Source organism: Crocuta crocuta, unplaced genomic scaffold (assembly GCF_008692635.1).
Source record: "Crocuta crocuta isolate KB4526 unplaced genomic scaffold, BGI_CrCroc_1.0 scaffold75, whole genome shotgun sequence".
In the NCBI taxonomy this organism is placed as follows: Eukaryota; Metazoa; Chordata; class Mammalia; order Carnivora; family Hyaenidae; genus Crocuta; species Crocuta crocuta.
In genome coordinates, this window is record NW_027530350.1 from 921,521 (window position 1) to 936,677 (window position 15,157).

The 15,157-nt window shown below is 41.0% G+C and overlaps 1 protein-coding gene across 1 annotated transcript in view; it reads left to right on the top strand.

Annotated features, from left to right (window-relative positions):
• Nucleotides 1–15,157, top strand: part of VWA8 (von Willebrand factor A domain containing 8) — a 357,898-nt gene that overhangs the window by 300,706 nt on the left and 42,035 nt on the right. Inside the window, exons 39-40 of the mRNA XM_077765686.1 lie at nucleotides 4,925–5,033; nucleotides 8,127–8,283. Coding sequence (XP_077621812.1) covers nucleotides 4,925–5,033; nucleotides 8,127–8,283 — 266 coding nt within the window. The remainder of the gene's footprint in view (nucleotides 1–4,924; nucleotides 5,034–8,126; nucleotides 8,284–15,157) is intronic.

Sequence of the window (15,157 nt, forward strand, 5' to 3'; positions counted from 1 at the left end):
CATCAGAGGATGAATAAATCCATTCAGTCGTCTGCGAATCACTCAAGAAAATTGTACTCAACTATATTAAGTAGGATTTCTCTACCGACATTGTGACAATGTTGACAATTTTGATTCTTTGCAAAAATGCAAAGAATGTCGTCTTGTTAGAAATAGGACATCCTCTGAAAGGTGAGGACAGTAGCTTCTGCCTGCTGCCCATCATTCATCCTTCAACATGTGAATTTATTAATGTGTGTGTAATTGACTCCAAGTAGCAGAAAACTCAACTGACAGTGGCTTAAACTCTAAGGTCATTTATGATTTGCTTATGTGGACGATCAGAGTTAAGTGATTCCAGAGCTGGTTCAGCAGCTCAGCAGTGCCATCGGGGGCATTAGCTCCTCCATCCTTCTGTCTGCCACCTTCATCTTGTAGCCATCTGGTTATAAGATGTAGGTTGCAGCTCTGGGCATCACATCCTTGCTCTGTTTCCCAAGGCAGCAAGTATGTGTGTGTCCCAGGGCAGAGAAGGGCTGTGCATCCAGGACAGAGAGAGAGCTCTTCTTTGACCTGGGAGGAAGATCTTTCCCACAAACCTCCCAGTAGACTTCTCTTCCATCTCAGGTCTCATGCCTTTCCCTAAACCAGGCACTGGCAAAGGGGAATGCTATGTTTAGTCTCAGTCAACAATGATTCATCTGACTCCCATTTTAAAAGAAGAAAGAGGGAGTGGATGGATGCTGGGCAGGCAACTAGAAATATCTGCTGTGCCCCACCTAGTCTCCTGCTGGAAAATGAGAATCAGGTATGTTGTCCTGTTGTACCTCCAAGAGCTAATTCTTCTTCCAGCATTATAATCTGACTATTTTTATCATCTTACTGATGGTTTTCAAAAACCCTGAACTTGAGGAGGAGCCTAAAATATATGAGCCTTGCCCAGAATTACAAGGCTTTAAGTGAGTCATGTCACTTCCCTTCTCTGACTTTGGGTTGCTTTACTCTGGAACATTTTTATGAGTTATATTTTACAAGATTCATGGTTTTTTCCAATTCACATAAGGGGATTCATAGGATTACAGCTTTTAGAATTACAGCACACTTCTCTAAACAGAAGTAGATTGTATCAATCGTGAAAAACACATCAGAGGTCTCAGCACGTGCATCAGTTCACATCAGAAGCTGTAAGGGTCCATGATATTTGTGGTTGGGGAAAACTTTTGATCCATTTAATGAATATAGTAGTGTCTATTTCAGTAATTGGAATGACTTACTTGAGCTCTTTCTAGGTGAAACCATCCCTCAAAAGAAATGCATTCCAAATCCTCAATACATACTTCAAAGTATTCAGTAGTTTATCAGCTTTCAAAATGACCAAAGGCTCCATAGTACATGTCTGTCCTCAGGAGACAAACTTCCTCAAATGATAGACCTTCCCAAGGATCTGTTTCAGTTTCTGTCCTGGATTGGACTGACCCAGACTTCCTGCCTTGTACTTTTTATGAATCATTGTCAATTCATGTAAGAGATGCCCGAAAATGTCTTTGAAAACCCCTTAGCAGATGTGCGAGAGAAATATATTCCTGTGAGTCTAATAGCATTCATAAGTGACACAAAATTAGATAAACTTCCCAAAATGCCTTTTTTTTTTTTTTTAAGTGAGTGTCCTGGAATTTTGTGGTATGTATTTCCCTGGAATAAATCAGGTTTGGGCTGATGACTATTTTTCTTAAGAATTTGTCAATTTTGAAACATTCCTACACTCCCATTTGGGATTGGTGTATGACTGCCTTGATGTTGGCAATGTAAGCAATGCCATTTCCCTTTCCCAGCAGATGGCCTGGGAGACACAGGCAGCAAAGAACATACCAGTTCCTTTCTGCCCAGGAATTTCATAGCCAATTTTCTGCCTCCCTGATGGCCCATTTTAAGTGTCTTTGCAACTCTAAGAGCATGATTTTGGAAGTCACAGAGGGACAATTTGAGGGGCTTTTTTTTTTATTTTGTGCCATCATTTTTAGTATTTGTTCTTAAAAGACTGTTCTCAGGACACCTGAGTTGTTCTTAAAAGACTGGTTTGTTCTTAAAAGACTATTCTGAGGGCTCAGTTGGTGGAGTATCAGACCCTTGCTTTTGGCTCAGGTCATGATCCCAGGGTTGTGGGATTGAAGCCAGCATCAGGCTCCATGCTGCGCGTGGAACCTGCTTAAGATTCTCTGTCTCTGTCTCTCTGTTTCTCCCTCCCTTCATCCCTCTTCTTCTTTCCCCTGCTTGCACTCTCTCTCTCAAGAAATTTTTTTGAATAAAATAAAATAAAAGGCTATTCTCTTACACTAGAATATCTGGATTGTAGGAAATATCTGAAGAAGATAACTAATTTTTATTAAAGTTACTAGATACATAGGAATTTGCTTTCTATCTCTCTTCTGAAGTTTCTTTTTTATTTTTAAACAGCATACCTGAATACACACACACACACACACACACACACACACACACACACCCTAAAGTGAAGAATGATGTTCAGAACAGTTTTTCCAATAATGTTATCATTGCTCAGACCATTTTTGGAACTTCATCTTTTAGAATTGGCCTAAAGAAGACTCACAACTCTTATAAGCAAACTAGGCTCATTATTGTATAAGTGTACCTTGTTTTGACTAAAGCCACAGATTGATTACCTTATTTATAAGGTTTGGAATCATTGAAATCAGAGCATCTCAACACTAGGTGAAATGGCAGAAATCATCTAGTTCAACTCCCTTAGTTCCTGATGAGAAAGTTGAGGGCCAGAAAAGTCAATTGACTTCCCAAAGAGTACATAGCAAGTTAGAAAATAGTTTATACTAGAAATCAACTCCAAGTATCCTTTGACTGTTTATTAAAATTCAAAACTACTTTTAATACACAGTGTCTGCAATTAAAGATATTAAAGAAGAATCTGTCATGGACTCTGTAGATCCTTCCAGAAGCAGTCCAGAAGTTGTTTTGAGCAGCGACCGTATTCTTGTAAGAAAAAGCATCTTTTAAAAAGCTTATATTAAGCTTTTATATAGATTTCTTAAATTAACAACAAAACAAACCCTATCCCAGTTTTTAAATGTTCCTTGTTTTTCTCATTTCTCATGGAGAACATCTACAGAATGATCCAAAGAGCTCCGAACAGTGTCTGCTCGGCTGAGGCAACTTTGTCCTTGTGCTGTGCTGTCCAGTGAAAACACCACTAGCCACATGTGGCTGTTTAAATTTAAATTTTAGTTACTTAAATAAAATTTAAACTTCAGGTCCTCAAGCACTCAATGGCCGTGTTGGACTAATAACTACTGTATTAGACACCACAGCTGTAAACATTTCCATCAACATAGAAAATGTTTTTGATTAGTGCTGGCCTAGGATTCTTATAGTCAATATATATTTTAATCTACTGTTTATCTCTTATATTACCTCTGGACAAGTTAAAAGGTAATTTAAGTTTTCTGGGAAAGTTTTTTAAATGTTTATTTGTTCTCTGAATGTTTCTAGCTATTCTGCATAGTTTAATTTAAAAAAGGAAAAATATTTATTTTCACCCATTTTTAGAGCATGATTATGTGTGTGGGATTCATATCAATTGTCTTGTCCTGGCTGCTGAATTTTCTTAAAGTATGCTATAATTGTGGCCAAAACTCTGTTAATGCTGCCAAAGCTGTTGGCAGAAATCCCTTTATGATGTTGTAATATTTGAAATTAACTAGTCTGTACGTAGACAAGAGAAGTTATGTTGAATTCATTCTTAATAGCCATTTTACTTGCAAAGACTCTATATTACCCACTACCTTCATTAATCCAACATCTAGAATGATAGTCCAGGTCCTAACAAGGAATGGGTCCGCTCTAAAGACTCATCTGGCCTCATGCTCTGGTCTGTGTGCAAGCCCCACCCTGCTCTACCCTGAGCAGTTAGAGAGCACTGACCAATCCTCCATGGCTTTCATACTTCATATGATGTCCTGCCAGTGCATCTTCTAGAAGACTTTTTGAACAAATAAATACACATTTTATTTGGTCTGCCCTGAAATCATTACATTTAACATCAGGCTCATAGGATTCATGAAGTGTGACTGCTTTGAGTTCTTTTTATTGTAGAATGGTATCTACTGAAAGAACTTAGTAGGATTGGAATTCTTGGGTAATTATCAGTCCTTTTGCTGAATCTGTGCTGAATGAAATCAGGGACCAGTGAGTCACAGGCTCTCACAGAAGAGGCCTAAAATGCAGCTTATTCTGTTTGCCATTGCAGGAATAGTAAATCCAGTTTTAACATAAAGATGAATCAGGAAATCTACAAAGTACCATAATAAAATTAGAGAGAGTCCAGAAAATAAGCAAGCAGTTTTTAGTGTCTGTGTGTATAACTTTAATATATCACTGCAGCACACATTTGCTATTTTTGTTTTCCATATGTTTTGTACAAAATATTTCTCAAAAGGATTGAATTTCTTTGAAAATTAAATAGGTAAATGTGTATCTGCCGTGACTCAACTGGAATAGCTGGGCAGTGAGCCCTTTAAACCGTCCAGAGAGTGTCAGTCTCTGGTGAGATCCACTTTCCCTGCTTCTCATAGGTGTTTGCTGTTCCTGCTGTGGTTGCTCGCGGCGTGTGCTGCACCAAGATAATTCTGAAGCTGCAACTCAGCCCAATTTCTTTTCTTTTCTTTTTTTTTTTTTTTTTTTTTTTTTTTTAAATTNNNCCAAAATTTTTTTTTTTTTTTTTTTTTTTTTTTTTTTTTTTTTTTAAATTGAATGTCTCCTTCCCAGCTAAATGGATGTGAAATCCGGTAAGTTGTTTGCCAGATGCTAAATGGCATCTATTATGTCCTGTGGCCTGAGGTTATTTTCCTTTGTGTCCTGCAGTCTCTGGTGTTGCTCATGAGATAGTGATAATGTTTCAATTCTTCATTTGTAGATAACAATCAACAGAGATAGCGGTGAAGACGTGAGTTCCCCCAAACACGGGAAGGAGGACCCAGACAACATGCCCCACGTGGGCGGGAATACTTGGGCTGGTGGAACAGGTTGGTAGCACCGGCATCCTCCTGGGTCAAGCTTCCTAAAACTTCACAAGTCTGTGTAGACTGCACACCACCCCTGAGAAGGTGCAGGAACCACTTGTCTCCTCCACCTCCTCCGTTCGTCAGTGGGACTGTGCTTTTGCCCTGAGTCCCAGCGTGACATCACCATGTGGCAAAGCTCTGGCAAAGCCCCACAGACACTGCCAGCTTGTGACCTAAGACCATTCTGACCCTTCCAGAGTGGCCTCATCAGTAAAAGGGGAAAACACTAACTGCCTTACCAGGTTGTGGTGAGGATTGTATGAAATTGTGATTGCTGAGCACAAGCCCTGGTCTAAAGAATGTATTCATTAAAAATGTTAATCCCTTCCTCTAAATTCCATGCCCTTGGGATCACGTCAGCAATCTAGAGTAAATTCTTTCTTGACCAGCTGACTTGGAAAAGAAACGGTCCTTACCTTCCACAGCTCAAAAGTGAGTATGTTAGGATGCAGGATTTTGAGATAAGAGAGTCGGTTGCAGTTTGAGCCGATGGCCGTGGTCCATTCCTTCCTCTTGGCTGCCTGACGAGAGCATTGTTCCCATGACGGCTGCCTTCCTCCTTCCTCTGCAGCAGCTGGACACACACATCTGCTGGGCTGCAGGAACAGGGCCAGACTGTGTGTGCTCTGTCTGATCTTATCTATGTCTTGTGCTGGCACGAGCTCCGCGCTTCTCCTTCCCTGAGGATGCTGTGTGCCTCTTGGCCTTGACAGCCTCGGGAGGAAATGGGTTTCTGTGCTGAGACAATGCGCTATCAAATAGACCCCCTAGACTTCTTGCCTGTTCTGTTTATTCATCAAGCATCAGCTTTAAAGGAAGGGTACTTTTAGAAATGTCCTTTGATCTCGAAATTAGTGTCAAGACAGCACGATTTAATCCATATGGAATGCGTTGTGGAAGAGGTGGCCCGATGTATGTTTCCCAGCAGTGGACTACTCTGGAGCCGGGGTTCTCACTTGCTAATTACCTGCACTCTACTAGCTCACCTCCGTGCAGAGTGAAGACCCTAATTTTGCATCCCCCAGCCTTTATTTTTCTATCTACCGAATTTTTTTTTTTTTGCTTCAACTTTTTTCTGTCATTCTCCCTTAGAATTCTCTGCATTGAGCCGAGCTCTGACCCAAGTCACCTAATCCCTCTTTCATCATCTAAGCCCCTCCCTTGCTTGTTTCCCCCGTACCTTAGGAGCTGATTTAAGATGTCTGAGATTAGCTTCAAAATGATGCCTTGAAGTCTAGAACCTCTAACCAGAGTTTTCATTTAAGTCATACAAGTTAAAGGCTCTCGGAAGTAGAGGTCATGCAGAGCTCTCCCTCTTGCCCTCTCCATCCCCATGTGACTTTCCCGAGGGCCCCTGTGACTCATGTGGACCCCGACACAAGACTCTGAACGCTTATAGGTCCTTTCCTCTTCACCAAAACTGATGGCATCTCAACACCTAGGAAGTGTTAAGCTCTAACCCATGACCCACTCGTGCCTAAGGAGAACCTGCTGTAGGAAGGGAGTCAGGTCACAGAAGCAGCTCTTCTGCCTCTGTAGCTCATCGTCCTTGTCCGGTTACCTGCCCCTCCCCTCTGCCTACAGGCTGTCCCTGAGTGAGAGCCGGCAATCACACACATCTAAGAAGGAATTTTCCACCACCAATTTCTAAATAAAAATGAAGTCAGATGTGCTCAAATCAAAGAGTAAACATACTATAGTTAATAGGCTGTTCTCATGGGGTTTCCCAAACTTATGGTGTTTCCCAAAAGGAAATGACCTACCTGGACTTTCGTAAGGGAAGCAGTACATGCTGAGTTCTTACTTTTAGTTTATTATACCAATTAAGGCTCCAAGGGGGAAAAGCTAAACATAACACAATTTAACAAAAGCCTAAAAATTTCTACTTTACAGAAACTCAAATGACCTCATCCTATGTGATAGGAAGTTGTCTAATTAATAATAGTAAGAGCAACCACCTACATAGTTCTTATTTTGCACCAGATACTGTTCTAAGCATTTTTTTAGCTTCATGACAACGCCAAGAAGTATCTCCATTTTACAGATGAAGAGACTGAGACACAGTTAAGGGACTTCCTTCAAGAACACACAACTAGTGCATTGAGCCAGGATTCAAATTCAGTCTGTCCAGTTTAACTTACAGAGTTGTACTATGTAACATTAGTATACAATACGGCAGGATGTGATACTACATTGCCCTCCCAATACTGAATTCTCTTCTAAATGCCCAAGTTATGTCTGAGTGAACAAAAGAAACTGATTACTAGTATTTTAATCATTATAAACAGAGGTAAAACTGGTAGCCCAGGGGCCGAATCTAGCCAATATATGTATTTTGAGGGTCAACGCAATATTGTAAATAACTTGAGTTTTAATGTATTTAGACGAGGCAGGTTTGCTCTAGCTAGCCAACATCCTCACTACTTTTTATAGTATTACCTACCTGGTCCTCTAGGCATTTACCTTGTGTTTACAACATAAACAGTTCCTGCAATATTACATAACACTCCAAGCATGCAGACTTGGGTTTATATTGGAAAACTGTCCTGCCACTGACAGTGTCTAAAGCTGACTGGATCTGTATCCTGGCTGTCTTTCTCTTATTTTAAGGAAAAATAAGGTAACATGCAAGAGACAGTGAACCCAAATTATTCATTTGGGTTAATAAATACATATCTAGTTATCTATGGTGTTCAAGCCACTTTTGTAGGTGCAAAGATATAAAAGTACATAAGATATAATCCCACCCATCATATAGTTGGTGAGAAAAGAAAAAACAAATATTAACTGGTAACAAATAGGAGCCAGGTGTGATCCTGTGAGGTAGAGTCATCAGATGAGGTGTCTTGAAATATGGGTAAACTTGGCTGGATGGAGAAGAGGAAAGGCATCCTAAACAGGGGGAAACCCTTTGTTTCCAGGAGACCATCATCTGAACATTTAATTACTAAGTGGATACAATTCATACGCTTCACAGGACTGCTTTAAAGGCACGATCTGACTTTTGTGGTCTGCATCAGTCTTGTCACCTGGATTTTCATGGTTTCCTTCCAGGGGGAAGGGACACCGCAGGTCTGGGCGGCAAAGGAGGTCCTTACCGGCTGGATGCGGGCCATGCCGTGTACCAGGTGTCTGAGGCCGAGAAAGACGCAGTTCCTGAGGAGGTGAAGAGAGCCGCCAGAGAGATGGGCCAGAAAGCCTTTCAGCAGCGGTGAGTGGGCAGCCGCAGCGAGAGCAGGGTGGCTGGGGGTGCAACGTGGTGGCAGTCCCCGAGTAGACCCCAAGTCCCATGAATCTTTACCTCATGCAGCAACTGGGACCACAAACTGACACCTACACCGCCAGCCTCCCCCACAGAGGCCGAGTGAACATACTGCCTCATCCTTTCTGCTCAGTGTATTACATTAAATGTATTCATTACGTGTGACTGTGTAGAAAAATGAATTGAACACATTGGAAAGTCAAACCAGATACTGCTCTGAAGAGAAAGTAAAGTTCAAATCACTCCATCCATCCCATCCTGTTCCTAGGCCCCATAAAGAATTTAGAAAACTCTGAGCAAGAGTGCCTTCCTGCCCTTGGGAATCTTGTAGTACTAGTACACACACACATACACACACACTCAAACTCACTCAATCATGCTCACGTATGCTCCGGAAGTTAGGACTGCAGCAGTCACATGATACAGAGCTGTGCCTCCTGCCAGTGCAGAGAAGGGTGAGGTTGGTGAGGTGGAGCCTGAGCTCAGCCAGGATTTGGCTCAAGAATTCTCGGAAGGGAAACACCAGCGCAGGATGAGCATAGTGCCCATGGCAGAGAGAGCCAGCTCGCCTATCCAGGATACAGGGTACCAGCGGGGGTGGTGGGAAGTGAGGTCGAATGTGGAGTCCCCGTCAGTGGGCGGAAGCCTTGAAATCCAGGCCAAGGAGCCTGTGGCTTTTAGATGATCCGGAACCAATCTGGGTCACTTTGATTGGAACCGTTTAAAAAATAAGAAGAATCCATATGATACTTTCCCTAGGCATCCACATGTCTAAAAGCAAAAGATACCAAAGGGCCTGCGATATCCCCTTCAGATATTGAAGGGATATTCAGTTTGAGGGAATTGGTAGTGGTTCGGGAGGCAGATTTACATTGTTGTGCTCAATGAAAGGGCTGGGTGCAGTCAGAAGAAAGCACCCTCAAGTGTATGTGAGTAATGAAATTCCTCCCACGTAGAACATCTGGTACTACAATACATGCTGTGCTTACACATCCTGCAAGTAAACAGCACAGAACAATAGGGACAGAAACACAGGCCCTCTGGCCACACCCTCAGGAAAGCCTGCCAGCGGTAGGATCCTCATATACTCGGGAGGTAAACAAGGCAAAGTGTTCCTTGAGGCTGTTCTACGGCGTCTTTGGAGGCCTGGAGCAGTATCCTCACCTGGCCTGACTTTGCTCTTCTGGGATGGGTGACTTTCCTCTCCCTTCCTCTCAAAGACATTATGGGGGACAGATAACTGTCTTAGGAGTGAGAATAGTTTAGGGGCGCCTGGGTGGCTCAGTCAGTTAAGTGCCCCACTCTTGATCTCGGTTCTGGTCATGATCCTATGGTTCATGGGATTGAGCCCCAAATCAGGCTCTGCACTGGTAGCAGAATGGAGCCGGCTTGGGATTCTCTCTCTCTGCCCCTCCCCTCCTCATACACTCACTCACTCTCTCTCTCTCTCTCTCTCTCTCAAAATGAATAAAAGAAAAGAAGAAGAAGGCAATGAGAGCGGTTTAAACTTCTCCAAAAAAGCTGGGAGGAATGCTATATGAAATTTCTTGTTAGAATTCAAATACTGCTCTACGTGTCATATAAACAATAAAACATCCACTTAGGAAAAGAATCAAAACCACATTAGGAACCAAAACCACATTAGTAGGCCTCGACTAATGAGTTCCTATTGTTGCCATCCTCAGAGCCTCATAAGTAATTATTCCGACTCAAGTTTTGCCTAAGTGGATAAATAAATAGATTACTTTGACACACATATAGTTCATGGGGAGGCAGAAAGACCTTTCAGCAGCACTTGGGCACAAGTGTGCAGCCCATTCTCTGATTTCCATAATAGGGACAAGGAACCTAGTTCTGTTAACCACTGCCCTACAGGGAGGGGAAAGAAGCATCTGTGGTAATAAGGCAACTAAATATAGTAGTTACAAGAGAGGAAGGAGATGAAATGGAGAAAGGACTGAGAAAACCATACACCGCTACTAATTACTGCAGAGAAGAATTACTGCAGAGATGAATCTAGCCCATGTAAAAGAGAAATTTGTAAGGTGGTTGAAAGAAAAGGTGGATGAGAATATGAGAAAGGAGAGGAAGAAATAAAAGCACATGGAGATCCTGAGAAAGACAGGGCATAAGTAAAACATAGATAGCAGAGAGGGTGCTTTCAACTGCATGGAGTAAATGCTTCTATTTGGTGAGTATCCAGGTTAGTCCTGCTAAAGATTTTTTTTCACTTTTTATTACAGAACTTTTCAAACATAAACAAAAGTAGAGAGAAAACTTTAAGAACCCTAAGGACCTGCTCTCTCAATTTCAAGAAGAAAAATCTGGCTCCACTCCCAGTCCCCACCCCTAGATTGCTTTGAAGCTAATCCAAGACGTCCTATCTTTTGACTGTAAATATTTCAGAGTGTATCTCTGAAAGATAAGGGCTCTTTTAAAAAAATAAAAATACATAATACAATTATCATGTCCTTAAAAAGTAATAATTCTTGGGGCGCCTGTGTGGCTCAGTCATTGGAGCATGTGACTCTTGATTTTGGCTCAGATCATAATACCAGGCTCGTGAGATTAAGCCCCAAGACAGTCTCTTTGCACTGCATGGAGCCTGCTTAAGATTCTCTCTCTCTCTGCACCTCCCTGCCTCTCCCCTGCTCACATGCCTACACTCTCCCTCAAAAAAGAAAGAAAAGTAATAATTCTTCACTATCATCAAATAGTCTGTTTTAAAGCTATTTTGCAACTCTAGGCATATGTGGAATCAGGTCAGGTCTCTCCATTTATGCATTTATATGCTCTGGATATTTTCTCCATAGTTCTTATCCCTCTGTCCCTTAATATTTATTACTTATGTGAAGAGTTGATTTCTCCTCCCCTGGCTTTAAGTTCCTTGAGGTCAGAGTATTTTGTTCTATAACATATCCCCAGTACCTGTACCCCAAACCTAGTGCATGGCAACACTCATACATGCTTGTGGAATAAATAATATGCACAAGTAATGCTTTATTCAAAGACTGGCTAATACTCAATTCGGAAACTGGCTAAAACTGGACGGAATGGGGGAATGGGTTAAATAGGTGATGGGGATTAAGGAGTGCACTTGTGATGAGCACAAGGTGATGTATGGAAGTGTGGAATCGCTATATTGTACACCTATAACTAATATAACACTGTATGTTAACTTAATTGGAATTCAAATTAAAACTTAAAAAAAGAAGAAGAAAATGGCTAAAACCAGACTGAAAGCCAGTCTCATCTCATCCATCAGCCTAGAGGTCCCTCATATTGCCTTAAAGAACCTAATACTCCTGATATGCTCTTGACACCATTAACATAGCCTCTAGTTACCATTCATTTGTATCTGGATTCCAATTCAATACCTGTTCCTACACATCAAGAATTGATTGATATTGTGCACCTGAAACTAATATTATGCTGTAAATTAACTGGAATTTAAATAAGAACTTTAAAAAAAAAAAAGATTCATTCAGGAAGACTAACAGAGGTAGACAAACATAAGACATGCAGAAGACAGGTCAGAAACATTAAAGCAACAAAACGTGAATGAAATCGGTGGTGAGGTATTTCACGTGCCTGAAAGAGCATTTAAGGTGGGTGCCGGCTGTGGAATGTACCCACTACCATTTGTAAAACTCCTCAGCCTCACACTATAGATCTCAACTTATGTTTGTTTTCCTTATAACTGATCCAAAATTATAGTATTTAAGTCTGACCTATAAGAAAAGTAAAATGAGAACTAAAATTCCCAGACTCTTACGTAACAATAAATATACCCTTTAAAAATATACTGTGCCAACAAAACGCAGTTAGTCCACATAGATTACTAGGATGTGAAGCAGCTGTGTCTTGCAGTTTTGATCAGGGATAAAGCAGCAGAAAGGCATATTTCCAGCTAGTTTTGTGGGCTTGAGATTATTAGCACCAGGAAGCTTATCTGGTCCAGAGGCTAAGATTTCCTATTTTCTTTCCCCATTCCCTCCTTCAGTCTTCATCTTTCAGAATTTATCAGCTTTGAGCACCTTGTAGGTGATCTTTCTGAAAGCTGACCCAACCTGGAATATGATTTCCAGATTTCTTTATAATTAAAACAGCATGTGGTGTGTTTCTGGGCACAGTGTGACCATGCCAGAGGGAACCTTATCGTGGGAGCAGATTCTAATCTCACTAAAAAGGCCAATCCGCCCAAGGTGACTTACCAACTGCCTGTCTCCTTTCCTGGGGTGTGTGTGTGTGTGTGTGTGTTTTTCTCCCTGCTAAGGACAAGCTATATCTACATTTTTTTTTCCCTAACCTCCCTTCTTTGAAAAGTATTAATCTCCTTCTATGGGACAGAGTGTATTAGCTTCCTGTGTATGAAATGGGAANGACATAACTTAATCTAATGAAAATTTATAGAGAGGTTTAAGAGACTGCCAAAGCAAACATAAGAGGTATTGTTAGGAGGTCAAGTCCTATACACATATTCTTAGCTGTTCTTCAGAACAGAGAGTAAATTAAACATAGAAGGGCCCCTTGGCATGTCACCTTGGGGAACATTGTTTAGCTGTTATTTACCTGTTGATAGTATTTTCAGTGTGCTATCTGATGGCATTTATTGAGTGGTACTATGTGCTGGGCATCACGATGGTACTAGAGATTCAAAGAAGAAATAAGACAATTTCTTCTCCCAGAGGAATAGAAGAGAAAATATCCATGTAGTAAATCACATGTAATGTATTTTTTGTTATATTTTGGTTTATTTATACACACTCACACACACACATTCATTTGTGATTATATGTACTGAATCTCAATGTGAAGCATATTTCCTCCTGTGGAAAATAAAGTCTGAAAAACACTATGATGAAGGGAAATAGACATATCTAGTAAAAGCAGTAACATGCAGAGGTTCCATAGTAGATGTCTATAGAAGATTCATGAACAGGAATGATCAGCTTTACCAGAGGGATTTACTGTCGATGGATGCAGAAAAAACCTTTGACAAAAGACAACATCCCTCGAGATGTTAATAAAGACCCTCGAGAAAGTCGGGATGGAAGGAACTTACTTAAACATCATAAAAGCCATCTATGAGAAGCCCTCAGCTAACATCATCATCAGTGGGGAAAAACTGAGAGCTTTCCTCCTGAGATCAGGAACACGACAGGGATGTCCACTCTCACCACTGTTGTTTAACATAGTGCTGGAAGTCCTACATCAGCAGCAGACAACAAAAGGGAATCAAAGGCATCAAAACTGGCAAAGAAGAAGTCAAACTTTCACTTCTCACAGACAACATGATACTCTACATAGAAAACCTAACAGACTCCACCAGAAGCCTACTAGAACTGATCTATGAATTCAGCAAAGTTGCAGGGTACAAAATCAACATACAGAAATCAGTTGCATTTTTATACACCAACAATGAAGCAACAGAAAGAGAAATCAAGAAACTGATCCCATTCACAATTGCACAAAAAACCATAAAATACCTAGAAATAAACCTAACCAAAGATGTAAAAGATCTGTATCATGAAAACTATAGAAAACTTATGAAGGAAATTGAAGAAGACACAAAGAAATGGAAAAACATTCCATGCTCATGGATAGGAAGAATAAATATTGTTAAAACCCCAATACTACCCAAAACAATCTACACATTCAATGCAATCCCAATCAAAATTGCACCAGCATTCTTCTCAAAACTAGAACAAACTATCCTAAAATTTGTATGGAACCACAAAAGACCCCGAATAGCCAAAGTAATATTGAAGAAGAAAACCAAAACGGGAGGCATCACCATCCCAGACGTTAGCCTCTACTACAAAGCTGTTATCATCAAGCAGTATGGTATTGGCACAAAAAATAGACACATAGACCAATGGAATAGAATAGAAAACTCAGAATTGGACCTACACATGTATGGCCAAGTAATCTTTGACAAAGAGGGAAAGAGTATCCAACAGAAAAAAGAGAGCCTCTTTAACAGATGGTGCTGGGAGAACTGGACAGCAACATGCAGAAGAATGAAACTAGATCATTTTCTCACACCATACACAAAAATAAACTCAAAATGGATAAAGGACCTTAATGTGAGACAGGAAACCATCAAAACCCTAGAGGAGAAAGCAGGAAACAACCTCCTTGACCTCAACCGCAGTAATTTCTTACTTGACACATCCCCAAAGGCAAGGGAATCAAGAGCAAAAATGAACACCTGGGACCTCATCAAGATAAAAAGCTTCTGCATGGCAAAGGAAATAATCCATAAAACTAATAGGCAACTGATGGAATGGGAAAAGATAGTTGCAAATAACATATCAGACAAAGGGCTAGTATCCAAAATCTATAAGGAACTCACCCAACTCCACACCCAAAAAACAAATTATCCAGTGAAGAAATGGGCAGAAGACATGAACAGACACTTCTCCAAAGAGGACATCCAGATGGCCAACAGGCACATGAAACGGTGCTCAGCGTCCCTCCTCATCAGGGAAATACAAATCAAAACCGCACTGAGATACCACCTCACGCTGGTCAGAGTGGCTAAAATGAACAAATCAGGAGACTCTAGATGCTGGCAAGATGTGGAGAGATGGGCACCCTCCTACACTGTTCATGGGAATGTAAACTGGTGCAGTGCCTCTGGAAAACAGTATGGAGTTTCCTCAAAAAATTAACAATAGAACTCAGCAATAGCACTGCTAGGAATTTACCCAAGAGATACAGGAGTGCTTATGCATAGGGGCACATGTACCCCAGTGTTCATAGCAGCACTCTCCACAATAGCCAAAACATGGAAAGAGCCTAAGTGTCCATCAACGGA